Genomic DNA, 20,021 nt, shown 5'->3' with positions numbered 1-20,021 from the left:
ACATGTTTTACCTTACCTGGGTTGCTGCTTTGGAATCTTTTCTTCCATTGTTCTTGGATCGCCATTTCCTTGACCTCTTCTCTTTCTTTGGGATATCAGATGTGGACGCCTGTGGCAGCACCAGAAAACCCATATTTGTGAAGGAAGAAAGAAGAGAAATCATGAAGAGCATCTTACTTGTAGCGCACTGATGGCTGGGGCAGAGTAGGTGCGGTGCATGGCCTCCATACTACTCAGAAGCAGGTTGAGTTCCAGAAGGTACGATTCACACTCTTCCAAATCTAAGTTCAAAGCATTAAGTTGACATCATTTCTTATTATGTTATGACATTAGGAAGGTTAGGTCACTCCTTTTTAATAGAGTCTTGACTCGCGCTAAACTTGATAAACCTGATTTGGGAAAAAACAAACCTTTGCCACACTTGTTCATGTCCTCCGAGGAGTGGAGCCAAGAGCTAACCTTGGCCTGGTTTATCGACGCCTGCTTGGGCAGAGTAGCCCTCTGTTTGAGCGGGAGAGATGGAAGAAACAACGTCAAACCGGGAACTCTGCAAGCTTCGACAAGTCAAATGTAAGACTTTTTGATTGAATATAATTTAACACCATTTCACATTCGTACGGACTAAAACGTACAAAGGTAAGTCAGAGGCCCAGAATTAATTGTAAGTATGTGAATTTATTTACTGCTCTTTCACATTGGAAAACATAATGGTCAACCTAACTAAATACACCAGAAGGCTATTGTAAACTACTTCAAAAAATATTAGCAAACATCATAACAGCCATTTTTCAGAGTTGCCATAGAGGTGTTTTCTTGCAAAAAGTGCAGTGTGCTTCATGTCAAGTATTTTCATGGAACAACAAGCCCAACGTCAACACAGCAATACATTGAAAGAGACTGTTAGCATATCTGCTAAAGCTAAATGCGTCACTTTTGCAGTGCTTTTGTCGCAAACAGATGAAAACATCTACAGTGCAACAACTGTATCTGCACAAAGTTGTGACAACCAGAGAGTGCAGACGAGCGACTGTCTAAAAAGAAAGAAGGCCATTATGGCATGCAAGCCTTAAACACAATTTGGATGTGAATAATGTGCATAATAGTCACATTTGCTCAGATTATTTTGTATCTGCTATGTATAAATATACATTTAGAACCTTTATTTAACCAGATAAGAAAACCCATTGAGATCAAGATCTCTTTCACAAGGGTGACCTGGCCAAGAGGTCAACAGCACATGTCACAGAGCAGTTTCAAAAATAATACATTAAGACATACATTTTAAAATACATAAGAGAACTGTAAAACAACAGAGACTTACATCTTTAAAAACACAGGCACTGTGCAAACGTCTCTCGCTGTTTGTCCCTCAGGACAGAACGGAGGGCTCCAAATGGAAGTAGTTCTGTAAGTTTCAGTTTCGTCTGCAATGCATTCCATGCCATAGGGGCAGCAATGCCAAAAGCTCTTTTGACCTGTTTTTGAAAACATATTGCTAATAAACAAGGACTAGTTTTGATTTATTCTTGCTTGCCTCACCTCACCATAAACTGAGTGTAAACACTACACAGACAACCTTTATAGCTTTTAATGTCACTTGCTGTATAAACATGGAGAAATGATTCGGCACGAGAAACTGACCTGAAATAATTGGAATAAATAGCAGAAACAATATAAGAGAATTATGTTTTTTATAGTTGCGAGTGCACTACTAGCACAGAGAAATTAGTGTGTGCTTACTGTATGTAATAGTATGATTTCAGTAGTAAATATCTAATATTGATCTCCTGGAAATTGTCGCCACTTTACCCACAATGCACTCCTTTGGGGGGATAAGTTGCTCCTTGTATAGTTGTGCAAGTGTTTGTGGCGTTTCAGCAGCTTTTGACACTGATTTATCCCAGATTTTTGACTTTTACATTATCATTCCATTCATTTTCACCGCCATGTTTACAAACGCTTCCCTCCTCGATGGCTCCACATCCGGGTCCTAAAGACTTGATACGTTTTCATCCACATCCTTCAAGCATGCATGAAATTGATGGTTCTGGAGCCACAAACGGTTGGACTTGCACTTGTTCATCTTATGCAAGTCATTCCGCTTTGCTGTGGGCTTTCATTTAGTTTTCTCTGCTAATATTCAACGTCCTCAAAAATAGAAGCTTTTAAAAGCATGACTGAATTTTGTGCATGTTGTTAAATAAATGTAACGTTAAGAGATTTTTAAAACTTGTCAAGACCGTATTTAAAGACCTTTTATGATATTTTTAGGAGAATTTTAGACATTTTAAAGCCTTACATTGAAATTGTTGGATTTCAGACTTTTTAAGACCCTGCGGATACCCTGGTCAAACAACCTTTTTGCCCGACTTCAGCCTTTAGTAGCGTTGAGATGACTTACTTTCCTCAAGGAGTCGCTGAGGGAGGGTGAGGAAAAGGTGTGGGGGCTGTAGTGTAGGTGTTGGGGATAGGAGGAGATCTCGTTCTGGCGAAACACGCGGTGATTACGCAGCTTGGTCACCCATTCCTCAAACAGCTCGGGAGACTTCACCTGGTTGTATCAAACACGCATTTTGAGCGCCCCACTCAACCAATGTGATCCGCTCTGGCTACCTTCAGGTGATAAATGTTGTCCTCTGCGTCCAGGTCAATGCACATGGTGGACTTCTTGATTGCCATGACGGAGAGGCCGACGTCGATGCAGCCGTGCAGCTTTCCCTTCCTTATCTGTCAGCCAAACACGGGTGTTAGCATGCAACAACAGCGGTTATATGACACTCCTGAGGTGGGATACTCACATCTGTGCCATGTTTTGCATACTTCAGAACGCCTTTGTCCAACACAAAATATCTCTAAAACGGTGAAACACAACACTCATGTCAATATTTTTTTACCAAAATGCATTGTGTGAATAAAAAAAACAAACTTACACACATCTCCTTCTAATTTTAAATAATGGATCCCAGTCGGGGCACTATAGTAAGTTTTAGGAGTACCGGTACTCAAAAAAATCGATTCACATCCAAACCGCTATTTTTTATTCATCCCGATTTTAAATCACTTCATACTTGTGGGGAGGCAGGACTCGGTTGGTAGAGCGGCAGTGCCAGCAACTTAAGGCTTCCAAGTCCGCCATCCTAGTCACTGCATTTGTGTCCTTGGGCAAGACACTTTACCCACCTGGTCCCAGCGCCACACACACTGGTTTAAATTAGGGATGTCCGATAATATCTGACTGCCGATATTATCGGCCGATAAATGCTTTAAAATGTAATATCGGAAATTATCGGTTTAAAAATTATCGGTATCGGTTTCAAAAAGTAAAATTTATGACTTTTTAAAACGCCGCTGTGTACACGGACGTAGGGAGAAGTACAGAGCGCCAATAAACCTTAAAGGCACTTCCTTTGCGTGCTGGCCCAGTCACGTAATATCTACGGCTTTTCACACACACAAGTTAATGCAATGCATACTTGGTCAACAGCCATACAGGTCACACTGAGGGTGGCCGTAAAAACAACTTTAACACTGTTACAAATATGCGCCACACTGTGAACCCACTCCAAACAAGAATGACAAACACATTTCGGGAGAACATCCGCACCGTAACACAACATAAACACAACAGAACAAATACCCAGAACCCCTTGCAGCACTAACTCTTCCGGGACGCTTCAATATACGCCCCCCCACTACCCCCCCACCTCAACCTCCTCATGCTCTCTCAGGGAGAGCATGTCCCAAATTCCAAGCTGCTGTTTTGAGGCATGTTAAAAAAAAATAATGCACTTTGTGACTTCAATAATAAATATGGCAGTGCCATGTTGGCATTTTTTTCCATAACTTGAGTTGATTTATTTTGGAAAACCTTGTTACATTGTTTAATGCATCCAGCGGGGCATCACAACAAAATTAGGCTTAATAATGTGTTAACTGCACGACTGTATATATCGGTTTCGGTTGATATCGGAATCGGTAATTAAGAGTTGGACAAAATCGGAATATCTGATATCGGCAAAAAAGGCATTATCGGACATCTCTAATTTAAATGTAACTTAGATATTGGGTTTCACCATGTAAAGCGCTTGGAGTCACTAGAGAAAAGCGCTATATAAATGTAATTCACTTCACTTTTTGAAAATCAATTTTAAAAAAAAAAGCAAATTTTTGGATTTAAAACAAACAATTATTGATATTATTATTATTGACACTGTTGCTTTTATCTTTTTTCAAGTATTGTATTTGTAAGTCTTCTCAATTGCTTTGTAAATCAAATTGAGTTAAAATAAAGTATTGTAAAGCTGGGATTGTGTTGGAGTTCTTCTATTTCCTTTTATTAGACTGGTTAACATTATGTGGTTTTTGTAGATAAATATTTAAATATACATTAAAAAAACGTGTTGTTTTTAGGAATTTAGAAGTTTACACTGCGTGTACAAGCCGAGCGCCAGTAACCAAAACTGTAACATGTTTTGAAAAGGTTCAATAATAATTTATATACCAATTGTTGAATTGATTCTGAATCAAATCATCACAGGAATCGGAACTGACTCAAATCGTGAGGTGCCCAAAGATTTCAAAGTTTCTTTCCAAAGTTTCAAATTCGCTCTTTTTTAGACAACGACCATTGATCCAAGTAAATTAAATGGCGTCATACTGTCAACACCTCCTAATTTGGTAATGAAAACTAAAATGGACGTTACAATCAAACAACTGGTGTGTAATAAGTACGATACTTACAGTATAAGTAAAACTAGACTGGGATATTCAACTTCATGGCAAAGGCTACTTCTTAGCCTATAAACTACAGCCATGTAACATTTTGGAATTGCAACTCCACACAAAATCTATAAATCTATAAATGTGACTAAGAAATGTGATAAGAAAATGAGATTTAACTTGGCAGCACAGTTATCATAATCATCTTATTTTAAATATTAGGTTAAAAAAGATATCTAATTATTTATTAAATTCAATTCAATTTATTGGGAACATGTTAAAAATCCACAAGGACACATTTTGCTCGAATGATCATCCGTCCAAAAGTTTTGGGAATAAGCAGCGCTTGTCTGGTCCCACCCCTGTGCCATAAGCAGCAAAAATAAAAATAAAGAAAAAATAAATGGTAGCGAGAGATACGAAGTGACACTAATTCAGAAGGAGTAAATTAGTGTAAAGAGGAACTCGTTCATATTCTAGCCCAGTCCCACAAAGAGTAAATGCTTGTAATATCAGTCACTTTGCTTCAACAGTTCTTTAGTATACTTTGTAAAAAACATCTGCTTGTACGGTTTCTTAAACTGGATCATATTGTTTCTTACTTAATCCATTCCATAGTTTAAGCCCACAAACTGATAACACTAAATGCTTTTAAGGTTGTGCGTGTATATAATTGCTTCAGGTTGCATTTATTTCTGAGATTGTATTTCTCTTCTTATGTGGATTTGTCATTGTACACACAAAAGTCCCAAAAATTGTTACCGTTGAGTACCAGTATCGATTCCCAGGTACCGGGAGTTGGTACAGTATTGTTCAATTTCCTAGTCACTATATCACGATACTTTTTACAACAATATAATCTCGATTTTAGTAATTTTTTTAAGTCATGGTTTGGCCCGGTCGTAACTCAAGGACGACTTTTTGTACAATTGGAAGAAATATAAATGGATGATTGACATGGCATTGTTTGACCAGTGAATGATTATTGTCATCTAGTGTACATATATAAATAGAGATGTCCGATAATGGCTTTTTTGCCGATATCCGATATTCCGATATTGTCCAACTCTTAATTACCGATTCCGATATCAACCGATACCGATATATACAGTCGTGGAATTAACACATTATTATGCCTAATTTTGTTGTGATGCCCCGCTGGATGCATTAAACAATGTAACAAGATTTTCCAAAATAAATCAACTCATGTTATGAAAAAAAATGCCAACATGGCACTGCCATATTTATTATTGAAGTCAGAAAGTGCATTATTTTTTTTTAACATGCCTCAAAAGAGCAGCCTGGAATTTGGGACATGCTCTCCCTGAGAGAGCATGAGGAGGTTGTGGGGGGTGGGTCGTAGCGTCCCGGAAGAGTTAGTGCTGCAAGGGGTTCTGGGTATTTGTTCTGTTGTGTTTATGTTGTGTTACGGTGCGGATGTTCTCCCGAAATGTGTTTGTCATTCTTGTTTGGTGTGGGTTCACAGTGTGGCGCATATTTGTAACAGTGTTAAAGTTGTTTATACGGTCACCCTCAGTGTGACCTGTATGGCTGTTGACCAAGTATGCGTTGCATTCACTTGTGTGTGTGAAAAGCCGTAGATATTATGTGATTGGGCCGGCACGCAAAGGCAGTGCCTTTAAAGCACGCCCCCAATATTGTTGTCTGGGTGGAAATCGGGAGAAATTCGGGAGAATGGTTGCCCCGGGAGATTTTCGGGAGGGGCACTGAAATTCTGGAGTCTCCCGGGAAAATTGGGAGGGTTGGCAAGTATGACTGGGAGACGCAACTGCTCTGTACTTCTCCCTACGTCCGTGTACCACTCCGTACAGCGGCGTTTTAAAAAGTCATACATTTAACTTTTTGAAACCGATACCGATAATTTCCGATATTACATTTTAAAGCATTTCTCGGCCGATAATATCGGCAGTCCGATATTATCGGACATCTCTATATATAAACCTTGCCTTTGAAATGTATTAATGAACTATACAGAACACCACAATATAGTACGGTGTTGTGTCTGTGTATGTTTAGTGAGGTGCAATGTGGCGCTCACTTTGTGCCATCCTTTCATGGGCCACTTGCGCCTCTTGAGCAGGAAACCCTCCTGTTGCTCAGGCTGCTGCATGACGGCAGGCGCCCCTCTGATCCCCTCCACAATTTCCCAACTGTCCTGTGGAGAGACCAGGCCAAATAGTGTGAGCGTTGGCCTCGGCGACTGAGCGAATGGCGGTTATGAGCACCACACCTGGTTACTATCCTGCTTAGAAGAGCCGCTGCTGTCACTGTGAGCCGGCGATGTTGATGTCATCTTAGTCGGAGTCCTCTTTTTCGGTGCAATATGCAGTAGTGGAGACCACGACGGAGCATCCAAGAGCAATACTCTGACCTTTGAAGGTCACGCCGCCACAGTCAGTCCTGCCGAGAAAGGTTAAGAGGAAGTGAAGATGTTAGCACAGCGTACAGGTGGCACTCAGTGCTGTGCGCTAAAACGATATACAGTGGAACCCCCATTTACAGACTTAATTGGTTCTTAAACACGGTTTGTCACTCGAAAAGTTTGTATAGAGAAGCAAATTGCGCCATTAAAACAATGTCAATATGAATAATGGGTTCCAGCCTCGACAAAAGTCCATATTTTAGTGAAGGTTTGTACACTTTGAACAAATCAATCAATTAAAGTTGATTTATACAGCCCTTAATCACAAGTATCTCAAAAGGCTGCACAAACCACAACGACATCCTCGGCTCAGATTCCCTTTTAAGTTTTGCTCACATTTGCTTTCTTTTATTTAGACTCGCCGAGTTGGTGCGTTACAAAACAAACACTCGTAGCAAAAATGTGTTTTAAGAACTCAGAAAACAAGATACAATTACAAATAATATCAAGATAATACTTAAATGGGAAATAATAAACGCTAAAAGTATATCAAACAAAGCATTAAGGGAGTGATAACTGTAAACTCGTTCTTCGACTCTGTTCCCTTGCCCTGGAGTGCGTGCGATTTTTCTTGTCGTCTTTTGTAAAATCTTGCACTCTTCCGCCCTTCTTGATTACCTGTCGAAGAACTCTGAAGATATCCAACGAACATAAGGCGGTGAAGGATCAACTTTCTATTTATTGACAAGGCAAAACATCAACAACAACAACCACAAGCTGCTGTCCTCTGCCAACACGCCCACACACATAAAAGTCACTATGATGCCCTTACAAACGATCAGAAAACTTAAACAACAGTACTGCTATAATAATGAACATTACAAAAAGTAAAATCCACTTACATTAACATCGGCAAAGGAGGAGACAAGGGGGATCAGGAGGGGGGGCCGTGTATGTGTGCTTTGAAAGAGGCGCCATTGAACTAGAGGTAGCTTTTCTCCTCTGCTGTGAGATAAATCTGCTTTGGCTTTTTTCCCCCAGAAAATTCCGGTCTCATTACAATTGTTATTATTTTTTTCATAACTCCACTTCGATTCCCTCTTTCTTTCTACGCTGGTCTGTTGTCTCTTTGGGACTTATTTTAAGTTAGCAAAATGAACAAAACTTGTCAAAAGGCAAACAAAAAATCCCAGAAAAGGCACTGAAGCGCAAGAAGTGACTAGTAGTGTACTGCGCTCCGCCTCCCCATAAATGTTGTACCCTGGTTTGTGCCTGCAGGCAAGACATAAAATAAATGAATGAATGAAACGTTTCCAAACAGAGGCATGGTTTGCACACAGAGGCATATTTGGATTGATCTAAACGTTTGTAAATGGAAAAGTTCGCAAATAGAGGGGTTGGTAAATCAAAGTTCCACTGTATATAGTAATACGACATAAATATTAAAGAACTTTGCAGTGAGAGCCGGTGAAGAATGGAAGTCAAAGATGTAGCAACCTGCTAGTAGCATAAACAGAACCAACAAAACCTTGAAGAGGAATTGGTACCCGAAAGAGGGAAGAGGAACTCCTTCGTTTTCGATTAAATAAAGTCACACAAACCCAACAACGGTAATCTGCAAAACATGCCGTCGCTAAGTAGGGATGTAACAATAAACGGTAATAATGATAACCACAGTAAAACTCCCCACGGTTCATGTTACCATTTTAAACAGAAATTATCGGGGAAAAAACTGTAACTGATAACGGCATTTTGATAAACTCACAGACTGACAGCTCGCTAGCTTGAATGCTAACATGAAAACAAGAGACATTAACATCTTTCCCCTTTAAGAAACGACATATCTCAAGCTAAACTTGTACAAACATATTACTATCTGAGCAACTATCAATCAATCAATCAATGTTTATTTATATAGCCCTAAATCACAAGTGTCTCAAAGGGCTGCACAAGCCACAACGACATCCTCGGTTCAGATCCCACATCAGGGCAAGGAAAAAACTAAGATATTCAATTGTGCACATTGAACCTACAAGCTGTGTTATCTTACAGAATGATTGTTCTATACTACACAATGTACCAGACAGAGGTGTTTTTACGGTGCAATCAAGATAATGTCGTTACACCCCTACCGCCAACAAGTCAATGCAAACATGTCTGATCATTTTCTATCACTTGAAGACACGGCATGAAGAACAGTACAGAGACAGAACCTGTGATGAATTCTGTATTTCTGACCTATTAATGTTGTTATACTACTTGTGTTAAAGAACGCCAATGCGTCAAATTATGAGGTTCATGCATTTTGCCGTGCACTTGCACAAAGTTTTGAATGCCCCTATTCGCGGGGTTTTGCAGTCTGGCTATGTCGTGACGTCACTGCGAGGTGGACGTACTCATTTGGACATTAAGTCAAGCTCCTCCACCTTTGCTTCAGCCTGTGAGGAAACACAAATAAAAGGTGGAATAAAAAAATATTATTTTCATATAATTGTGGTATGTGCATAACATTGACGTGATTCACTTGGGACCAAGTGAATCTATATAATGGTTATTTTTGACAATCTATGATTTTTACATATTACTATATTATATTTTTTTTTCTGGAAAGAAAATAGCAGTGACAACTTCAAGATATATATTTTAAACACTGTAAATTTTCAAACGATAATTTATGATACTTTAGGAGAGGGTTTCATTTGCAATCTGGGAACGCCTCAAAAAACGAACGTGTTGCAGACTGACTCAAAAAGCAGTTAATAAAACTGAACGTGAAGCAAAACTTACACCAAAGTATATCCAATATACATTATCGAGACCACAAGGAAGGAATTTGAATGTAGATTAAAATCATCCTTGGTCCTCTTTAAAAACACAAAATAGTAACTTTTTTTCAAAACCACAAAGTTATGAAAAGAAAAACAAATGCCAGACAGAGTTGTTGTCCAAAGGCATGACAAGCAGTCTTGCAGACAGAAAGGATAGATAATGCCTCTAAATTGTGTTGACATGACCCTAAAATACATTTTTTAATTGTCTTGTCCTTTTTATACATGTATTATTTTGAAAATAAAAACAGAAAAGATAAAATAGCCAAATTGGCATTATTTCGGTGTGTGTGTGTATATTTATATAATATATCATTATATGGATATGACATGACCTATATTGGGATATACATTTATGCCCATATTGCATAGCATTACAACGACAGGAAGTCTCAGAGTGTTTTTGAATGACAACGTAAAACCCCTGCAGTTCAAGTGGACTAGATTGATATTGATATGTACCGGTAAACAAAACGTAGAAGTATGTATTGGAAAGCAGACCTGAAAATTTGCATTTAGAAATAAGGGACGTTTTCCATAGAATAAGGCAAAATAAGGGAAATGCTGGTGCTGGTGCAAAGACCCGCCTGCCTGCATGCACATTTCCACTGCCAGCTTGCTGAGCTGCTCCGGCTAACTCAGCAACTAAAGATGCACGTTACAATCAAACGGCTTGTGTATAATAAGTACAATACTTACGGTACAAACACTTTGTATGACGCGACAAAAGACATCTACAAAACCATTCTTTGTATCACTCCATCCTATCTATCTTGTCTTTTAACAAAGAAACAAGGAAGTCACAATCTTCGTTCAATGAATGTTCTGCAATTTTTCGTCCCCAAAGTAAGAACTGAACTGTGCAAGAAAGCATTTAGGTTTTTAGCACCGAAGGCTTGGAATAACCTACAATCGAATATTCAACTTCAAACCCTTGTTACATTGAATGAGTTTAAAGCTTCTGTAAAAGGATTGCAGTCTACCTCGTCTGTATGTACATGTGTTATTTGAGCAAGTTTTAAGGTTGTAAATTTGATGTTTTATGTGTTGTTTACTGTTTTTAATGTAAGCTTGCTGCTGCCCTCTTGGCGAGGTCTCCCTTGGAAAAGAGATCTTTGATCTCAATGGGATTTTAAATAAAGGCTAAATTTAAAAAAAGACACATTCAACTTAATGATAAAGACTAAAGATATGCCAATCGATCGGCCACCGATCAGTAGTGGCTGGTTTTCGTGAAAAAGTATGAGATTTCCCTGTTAAGGCATTTTATCGCCGATCCTAACCGCCGATCACCTCTAGCTGACACTGTTTTTATTTTAATCTGCTCTATGGACAAGCAGCTAGCAGCTAGTTCTGTGTCTCCATTCACATTCTCTAATCAAATAATAATCACCCCCATTACGGAAAATAAACAACAGTTATTTGTATCTTAAGTACCATTATCACCGGAGGGCGAGGCTGAACCTGTTACACACTCAGAAATGGAATACGGAACTTGTTTCAATATCGTGTTGATATTAGGGCTGCAACTAACGACTATTTTGAAGTTCGACTAGTCATTGATTATCTTAACGCTTGTCGCTGCTTTACACCTGAAGTTCCTGATAAATTAAAAAAAGTACTTGAATAGATATAGACAAAATTTAGCTCGTGGACGTGAGCTAAAATGATCGTTGAATCTTTTTTTCCCCCACACAACTTCGTCTCACACTTGTCAGCTTGCAAACAAGGTAACAAGCCAACTATGTTCCAGAGTTCAGCTTGCATCCCGCAGATGTCCGACGTCATGCCTTTGGTTTAAAAGCTCCCTTAACACAGAAACAAGGTCCGCTTTTCAAAATGAGCAAGATATTCATGTCTTCAACAAGCTTACTTTTTAAATTTTTCACCTGTAATGGTGTTGCGAGTGGCCGTGGTGACTCGCTCTCGTCCGGGAGAACATGAGCGATGACGTCACCGACTGTTGTTGAAAACAAATTTTGTTGTGTCAATAGCACTCACCATAAATAAATTGGATAATTACAGGAGTGTCAATTTTTTTTCTTAATCGATTCCATAAAACTTTAAATTCTTTTTTTTGTTTTTTTTTCCTGTCCAACCACTCAGACAAGTCATATTGTTGATGTAGATCAGGCCTGGGCAATTATTTTGACTCGGGGGCCAAATTTAGAGAAAAAAATGTATCTGGGGGGTCGGTATATCTATTTTTAGGAACGCTAAAATGATAAAAATGGTTGTACTTGTATAGCGCTTTTCTACCCCTTTTTAAGGAGCCCAAAGCGCTTTGACAGTATTTCCACATTCACCCATTCACACACACATTCACACACTGATGGCGGGAGCTGCCATGCAAGGCGCTAACCAGGACCCATCAGGAGCAAGGGTGAAGTGTCTTGCCCAAGGACACAACGGACGTGACTAGAATGGTAGAAGGTGGGGATTGAACCAGTAACCCTCAGATTGCTGGCACGGCCACTCTCCCAACTTCGCCACGCCGTCCCACTAATACAAAACCTCACAATAATGTCTGATTGAATGCTAAAAACGTTATGACAGACCGCCTTAAAAAAACGGAATGGAATTTTGTTATTTTTTTACCCAGAATGTACATTAAAATAAAGAATGTGGGATTTACAATATTAACTATGAACGATAAAACACTGAATATTGACAACATGTGAACGTCACATCCTCTCTCGATCGACATATTTTACAATCAAGCAAAACGCAACAAACGTAGCAAAGTATGAACACGAAGGGTAAAAAAAAACCCACCTACAATCTGAAAAATCACTACGCTTTAGAACTTTATTGTAAAAATCTCCTTCCATGTCTGTCCCTGACACCTGCATTTCAGGCTGGAAACACTCTGTGGAAACGCTCCCTACCCGCACTGCTTGGTGCCTTGTCTGAACTGCTGTGACTTAGATTACCATAGTAACTAATTAGATTACCATAGTAACTAGTATATCATGCAAAAGCGCAGATTCCAACCCTTGAAATACTTTGTATAGTTCAAAACTTACGGTAATTTGAAAACATCACTGCACATCATAATGGCAGCTACAGTATCGATCTTATAGGTCTAAAAAAATTTATTTGGGAATGTCCGGCGAGCCAGATTGAAAAGATTAATGGGGGCCTGTTGTAGATTATCTATATCTGCTGTACAGATTTACTTTACAAAACAGAAGCATTGGATACTTCTCTTGTTGCCTTATTTGTATTTGAATTTATTAAATGTTTGGGTAGAATTTTATTCAACAAAACCAGTTTCCTTTTATGTAATGTACACATTTACCAGAGCTGTTTGGTTATTTTAAAACTGGCTAAAAAACTGTTGATTTTGAAACGAGAATTGGTTTGAATCAAGAATCGATTCTGAATTGAATCGTTACCCCCAAGAATCGAATTGAATCAAATCCATGTGGTGCCCAAAAATTCACAGCCCTAAGTGTTAATACATATGGTTGGTAATGGTATCAGTATTGATATGAGCGGTATCGGCAGCATAAAACCCTGATGGGAACACCCCGAGCAAAGACTACTTCCTGACGAGGCAACAAACTGTTGTCTATACACTACTGCCATCTAATGTCTTGGATTGGCAGCTGCATGTAAACTACTATATAATACTTGCAAATGAGACTTAGAAAAATAAAACAAGATGTAACAACTGGAAAGCAGTTACCATGATTAGGTTGATGTAAATTTTTAAAAATGATTTCATTAATAAAAAACAATTAACATTTATTAACACATGAATTGGTAGCGTATTGATTCAATTGTGAAAGGTACCCTAACTAATCATGTGTAATCTGACCAAGGTTTATAAATATATCAGTAATCGTTACATCCCTGGTGTGTTTTTAAGGAAGTGCCACATGCTGTAGTGGATTTGTCACGAGAGAATACTCCCCATCGTCAAACCAGCTTCAGTGTGGTTTTAACACAATCCTGCTTAGAGACACGGGCGAGTGAAAGCGTGACGTTCTTGTCGGGGGATAATGACTCGCCTCTCCTCGTGTTTATACCCTGGTAAGAGACGAGCGAGGGAGCATCAGCTTCTGGCTGTGATGTAACATACATTCCTCTCCTTTGCCACACATGCCCCGACCTGCCTGCGTTTGTTTACACTCCGTCGTGAGCGTCGCCTAGCCACGCCCCGGGAGTGTCTGGCCAACACTGTGAGCTGAATGTCGGGACAAGTATCAAAGTATCCGTCCCGATTGTGCTGCGGTAAAAGCCGGGAAGCCTTTTTGTGTTTTGCGCGGATGTCAAATTGTGTAGTGTTCCATTGAAAGCTGCATGCAGAGAAGGCAGTGGTTTAAACGAGTGTGTGCCCATTTTGTGGTACCTCAAGGACTCTCTCATAGAGAGTGCCTTGCCCAGAGGGTGAGTCATCTGCAGGAAAGAATGTGCCTCATTATAGCAGAACCAACTGGGTTTAAAAGGAGACCGAGTCCACCATGGAGATCAGTGTGAAAAACACAGACATCATAGAAACAACACTTGAGCATCTTAAATTAGCCTAAACATTTTATATTACAGCATGGCCGACAAGGCCAGCATGGCTTCATCAGTAGGCACTAAAAGCAGCAGATTACATAACACCCGTTTTTTTTTTTTTTAAACTATTTTACACAACTCAGCAACAATCTTGAAAAGCTGTCCCCTGCACACAATTTATGTAAGCTGTTAACAATATTTCCTGACCTAAAACCCTTCCACTACCTAGCTTCCCCTTGGCCAAGTGATAACCCTAGTTTTATCATTATATTACACTAAAGCTACTGGACTTCAGTAATGAGAGTCAATGATTAATGACACCGCGTGTAAAGGATCTGTGGAAAAGTGCAAAAAGGTCAGTGGTAGAGTCACAAGACCCATGAGGGAAGAAAGATGTCAAGGTGAAGACAATAAAAACGCGACTTCGGCTGTAAGAGTGTTGTTTGGATGATAAACAGCTTTTTATTGCGTTGTGCAAAAGTAGCTACATGCATACACACAGCAGCTAAGTAGATTGTGACTGGAGTATTGCTTGTTATATACTTAATATGTCTAAAGAAAATTTCTTTGCACATACCAACAATGTATCTGATAAGTACAAAGGAGCGTTAGGGCCACACAACTAGGATAAATAGGTAATAATCTGACAATAATAGTCTTACAAGAGTAAAAGTCTTAAAAGTCGTTGGGTGCCTGTTATTGGGAACTACACAAACTGAAATATGTTGTTGGGTTTGTTTGAACAGTTCCCAAAAGTATTTGTATTCAAATATTTAACGTTGGACTGTGTTTCAGACACATTCACATAGTCCCCCGTCTGACAAGTGTCTAGCAGCTAATTGTGCGTATCTATACACAGTGTGGAACCACTACACTAAGTCAATAATAATCACCTTCATTTTGGCAAATAAACTGCATTTCTTAGTATCTTAAGTGCCATTGTCAAGTATCATATAACTGGAGGAGAATGCTAACCATGTTACACAACGGGAGTAAGTCCATGTCTAAGGACCAGGAATGCTAATAGCTAAGCTAACCACTACGCTAGTTTTAAACAACACCAAGAAATAGTAAACTTAGTAAAGTTTAAGATGCGTAGATGGAACCATATTGTGGCAGAAAGTAAGCAACATGTGTATTAATAAAAGTTAGAAATTGGTGGTGTGTCAGCACTGTCACAGTCAGTACACGACATGTAAGAAGAGACCGGATTGATCCATAAATTGGTGGTGTCGATACCAAGGATAGTATCAGTACAGTGTTTCCCACACATTCATTTATTTGTGGCGGCCCGCCACGAAAGAATTACGTCCGCCACAAATAAAAAATAAAAATAAATAAAAATTTTATTTTTTTTTGTCCTGTCCAGCTTCTCAGGCAAATCATATAGTTGATGTAGATGCCCATTTGGCTGTTCAGATTTACTTTACAAAAGAGAAGTGTAGGATACTTCTCTTGTTTTCTGTTTATTTGTTACTGACTGTGGCAGGACACCTCTGCCTCTGTTTCACTTTATGTTGCTGGTAAATAATATGGTTGTAGTAGTAGGCTAAAGTTAAATTATTTAGTGTGCACTAATTAAAGGGGCAGAGCTTTAAGAGACATTTTAGCTTTTATATTTTATAAGATATATTTTTTGTAAGAACCACAATTAATAAATATATTTCAGTGAATAACTTATTCTTCAAATCTGTATATAAATATGTACATTAAGTGTTGTAATTATATTGTAAAATGGATGGATGGATGGATGGTTGGATGGATGGATGGACGTTTAAAACAAAACTGTTATTATTAATTAGTAAGTATACATTTTTTGAGCCGTTTTAGAGAAAATCATATCATTGTAGTAAATTATGCAAATTGCTCGATGATGTCATGGTGACCACACCCATAGCCACGCCCAAAGCCACGCCCCCACCACCACAGGTATCTTGGCAGTTTATGGGAAACACTGCAGTATATTGTCTATACTGTAGTGTACAGGGCAATATTTTTGTTTTCTTACCAAACAATTTATGTTGTTTTTTGTTCATGTTTTAATTCCCTGGACACAGGAGGACTTTGAGGGCAAACACCAAAGTATTCAAATGAGTAGTAAATAGTAAGTCTTTGCTTTTGTTTCGTGATTGTGTAGTACTGACTATTTTTGATCTTTTTGATATTGTGTTGATATTGTTAAACTGTCAATAGCACTCACCATAAACACATTTTAAAAATGACGGTTAATACATGTGATGTCCACACACAAACACAAGAGTGTTGCATCATGGCCAATTATGCAGATTAGACAATTACATCAATGACACCCCTCTATCTCTGGTCCTGTCCTTTTTTTGCTCAATGTGGCCCCTTCATAAATAAGACATAATATGTATTTGTTCAACAAAGCACATGTAGCCCATGTTTTAAGTCTGCAGTCTCTTATAAGCTAGCACTAAAAACTACTTCAGCAAGTCTTTTGGTCAGCTTTGAGCTTGTGCCGCTTCAGAGAGCATACACTAAATGTGTCTTTCACACGCAAAAGCTCCATAGTGGTGTTCACTTGTGTCCAAGGCCTTATGGAGGAATTGTCAGACTGGAGTTTCCAGCTATGGCAAGAAAGATGATTCACAGCCAACCTACCGTGAATTCAAGCAACGGGTCATGACTGCCGTCAACCAGCCAGGCTACATTGCTGTAAAGTCCACAGTGCATTACTGTCAATACGGACTGCAAATGGACCATCTGTAACTTGCCCTGCAATAAATCTCCAGAATCTACCGGCAAAGCTCCTTTGCGGAATTATCCAGTGAAAACTGTGCATCATCCCCTGTCATCAGTCTGAGAGTAAGTTGCCTTAAATAGACTGACATCTGACATTGCTATCGAGCACCCAAATTCACTAATATAGCATCTGGTGTGTGGAAACATACGGTAGCAGTAGCACTTAGCACCTCCTATCTGACCTCTGACATTGTGTCCACCGAGGGTAACGCTGAGCAGGCATGTTTTTAACAACATGTTCAATCTGAACATAATGCAGGCATCAGCTGTATGCAATCACCTGCAGGCAGTAGGTGGTCCCACGGTCCCACCTATGTTTAAGATAACTTTCTACGCCATTCCAGAGATGCCCGACGTTACTCATCGGCAGCACGTTGCTATGGGTAAAAAAAACACAAGGAAGACCATTTGTTAGCTGTCCATGTTCATGTTTTTACTAATGCTATATGCACAACTGGTTTCACAAACAGTCCCTGCGCCCTGAAGTAGGCCACACCAAACTGTAACAATATAAAAGCATAAGGAATGTCAAACAATGCGGCCTTTTGGCACATTAGTCAAGGTGTATCACAAGCTTTAAAGTGGGGTATTGTGTGGTTTCAGGAGACTGTCTCAGTCAGTCTGAATGGTGACGCACAGAAATAATGATAAATCATGAGTAATGAGGACTAAACACTTTGTTCACACACTTCCCATACCTTATGATATCATCATTTAGCTACTCTCTGGTGTTTTCTAGAAAATAAGTAATGACTTTCTTTTACCAGATCTTATCTAAACAAAAAACTAACTATGTTATGTATGCCGTGATAAATAAACCAAATATCATCTTCTGGGGTTCTATCATTTAATTCGTTACAGCGTGTAGCTAGCATCGCCTTGCCTTTACTGTACCAGTGTTACATTAAGCAGTTCAAATTACTTTCTACTCAAACAATTAATTTGTTTTGCTAATCATTTTTGCCAGCACTTTAACAAAAGAGTAATTATTTTGCTGTCAACTACAAAATGAAGTTTCAGTACTTAATTAGTCGTTCTGGTTTTTGTAAATGGTGGTTTCTTAACTCAGTGTTTTTCAACCACTGTGCCGTGAGATACAGCCTGGTGTGCCGTGGGAGATTACGTAGTTTCACCTATTTGGGTTAAAAATATTTTTTGCAAACAAGTAATTATAATCCGCAAATAATAAGCCGTTGTTGAGTGTCAGTGCTGTCTAGAGCTCGGCAGAGTAACCATGTTATTCTCTTCCATATCAGTAGGTAGCAGCCAGTAGCTAATTACTTTGTAGATGTCGGGAACAGGTCGTGTGAGACGATGATGATTTGTCGTGATCACAATATGCAGGCGACAGCGGGAGGCAATGTGCAGGTAAAAAGGTATCTAATGCTTAAAGGAAAAATAAAATGTGAGTGCCCCTAAGAAAAGGCATTGACGCTTAGGGATGGCTATGCAGAAAGAAACTAAAACTGAACTGGCTACAAAGTAAACAAAAACAGAATGCTGGACGACAGCAAAAACTTACAGCGTGTGGAGCAGAGACAGCGTCCATAAAAGTACATGCGTACATGACATGACCATCAACAATGTCAACACAAAAAAAGTAAGCAACAACTTAAATGTTCTTGATTGCTAAAACAAAGCAGGCGCGGGGAATAGCGCAAGACGACGATGATTTGTCGTGATCACAATATGCAGGCGACAGCGGGAGGCAACATGCAGGTAAAAAGGTATCTAATGCTTAAACGAAAAATAAAAGGTGATTGCCCCTAAGAAAAGGCATTGAAGCTTAGGGATGGCTATGCAGAAAGAAACTAAAACTGAACTGGCTACAAAGTAAACAAAAACAGAATGCTGGACGACAGCAAAAACTTACAGCGTGTGGAGCAGAGACGGCGTCCACAAAGTACATCCGTACGTGACATGACCATCAACAATGTCCATACAAAAAAAGATAGCAACAACTTAAATGTTCTTGATTGCTAAAACAAAGCAGGCGCAGGGAATAGCGCTCAAAGGAAGACATGAAACTGCAACAGGAAAATACCAACTAAACAGGAAAAGCCACCAAAATAGGAGCGCAAGACAAGAACTAAAACACCAAAAAACTCAAAATAAGTCACGGCTTGATGTGACAGGTCGTGACAGTAGACCTACTTTGACACAACAGCTATAGTGATGCATGGTTGGTTATGGTTTAAATTCCATCCATCCATCCATTTTCTACCGGTTTTGGCCCTGTGATGAGGTGGTTTGAATTCATATCCAATAATTGCGACAACGACTTTTTATTGTCTACTGAGTTTCATTTTTTAATGATTTCTGCTGGTTGTGTGGCTCAAAAAAGGTTTAAAAACACTGTCTTAACTTTCTGAACCACAGCATACACTGGGGCCTGCAGTGAGGACCCCAAGCAACATCACAAATATAGTAATCAAATATCACATACTAGTTGAAGAACAATGCAACAACAATAATAATATTGAAATACATGCAATTCATAATAAAATAAAACAACAAAAACAAACAGTTGTTTTACTCCTAAACAATAACAATGACATTCTAGAAAGGCACCAGCGCTGACTACCTAAATAGCTCATAAACGACGGTGAATGGAGACAAACGCCACAGGTGTCCAGTGTTAACCGTCGACTCCAGGAACCGGCTGCCAACACAGCAATTACCAAGCAATGGAAAAGAGGTAAATAAACCCAACACGGTCGTCGAAGCGGTACTCAAAAGAAAAGGTAACAATTTAATTCCACATTCGAACGACGGTGCTTTTTCGGGGCTACTAAGCCACCAAATGTCACGACCAA

At 39.2% G+C, this 20,021-nt stretch overlaps 2 protein-coding genes across 4 annotated transcripts in view; one reads left to right on the top strand and one right to left on the bottom strand.

Moving 5' to 3' along the window:
- The window catches only part of LOC133635882 (oxysterol-binding protein-related protein 3-like), a 52,163-nt gene that overhangs the window by 31,882 nt on the left and 260 nt on the right, over positions 1-20,021 (bottom strand). For both annotated transcript variants that reach the window (XM_062029300.1, XM_062029301.1), the window contains exons 2-9: positions 6,971-7,140; positions 6,779-6,895; positions 2,799-2,852; positions 2,614-2,727; positions 2,402-2,551; positions 411-501; positions 178-281; positions 17-109 (exon numbers count right to left, since the gene is read on the bottom strand). In XM_062029300.1, the coding sequence (XP_061885284.1) occupies positions 17-109; positions 178-281; positions 411-501; positions 2,402-2,551; positions 2,614-2,727; positions 2,799-2,852; positions 6,779-6,895; positions 6,971-7,033 (786 nt within the window). In that variant the 5' untranslated portion in view covers positions 7,034-7,140. The remainder of the gene's footprint in view (positions 1-16; positions 110-177; positions 282-410; positions 502-2,401; positions 2,552-2,613; positions 2,728-2,798; positions 2,853-6,778; positions 6,896-6,970; positions 7,141-20,021) is intronic.
- The window catches only part of LOC133635885 (juxtaposed with another zinc finger protein 1), a 104,045-nt gene continuing 103,834 nt past the window's right edge, over positions 19,811-20,021 (top strand). For both annotated transcript variants that reach the window (XM_062029306.1, XM_062029305.1), the window contains exon 1: positions 19,811-19,903. In XM_062029306.1, coding sequence (XP_061885290.1) covers positions 19,893-19,903 — 11 coding nt within the window. In that variant the 5' untranslated portion in view covers positions 19,811-19,892. The remainder of the gene's footprint in view (positions 19,904-20,021) is intronic.

The sequence above is a fragment of the Entelurus aequoreus genome, linkage group LG20 (genome assembly GCF_033978785.1).
Source record: "Entelurus aequoreus isolate RoL-2023_Sb linkage group LG20, RoL_Eaeq_v1.1, whole genome shotgun sequence".
NCBI classification, from domain to species: Eukaryota; Metazoa; Chordata; class Actinopteri; order Syngnathiformes; family Syngnathidae; genus Entelurus; species Entelurus aequoreus.
This window is presented reverse-complemented; position numbering and strand designations above follow the sequence as displayed.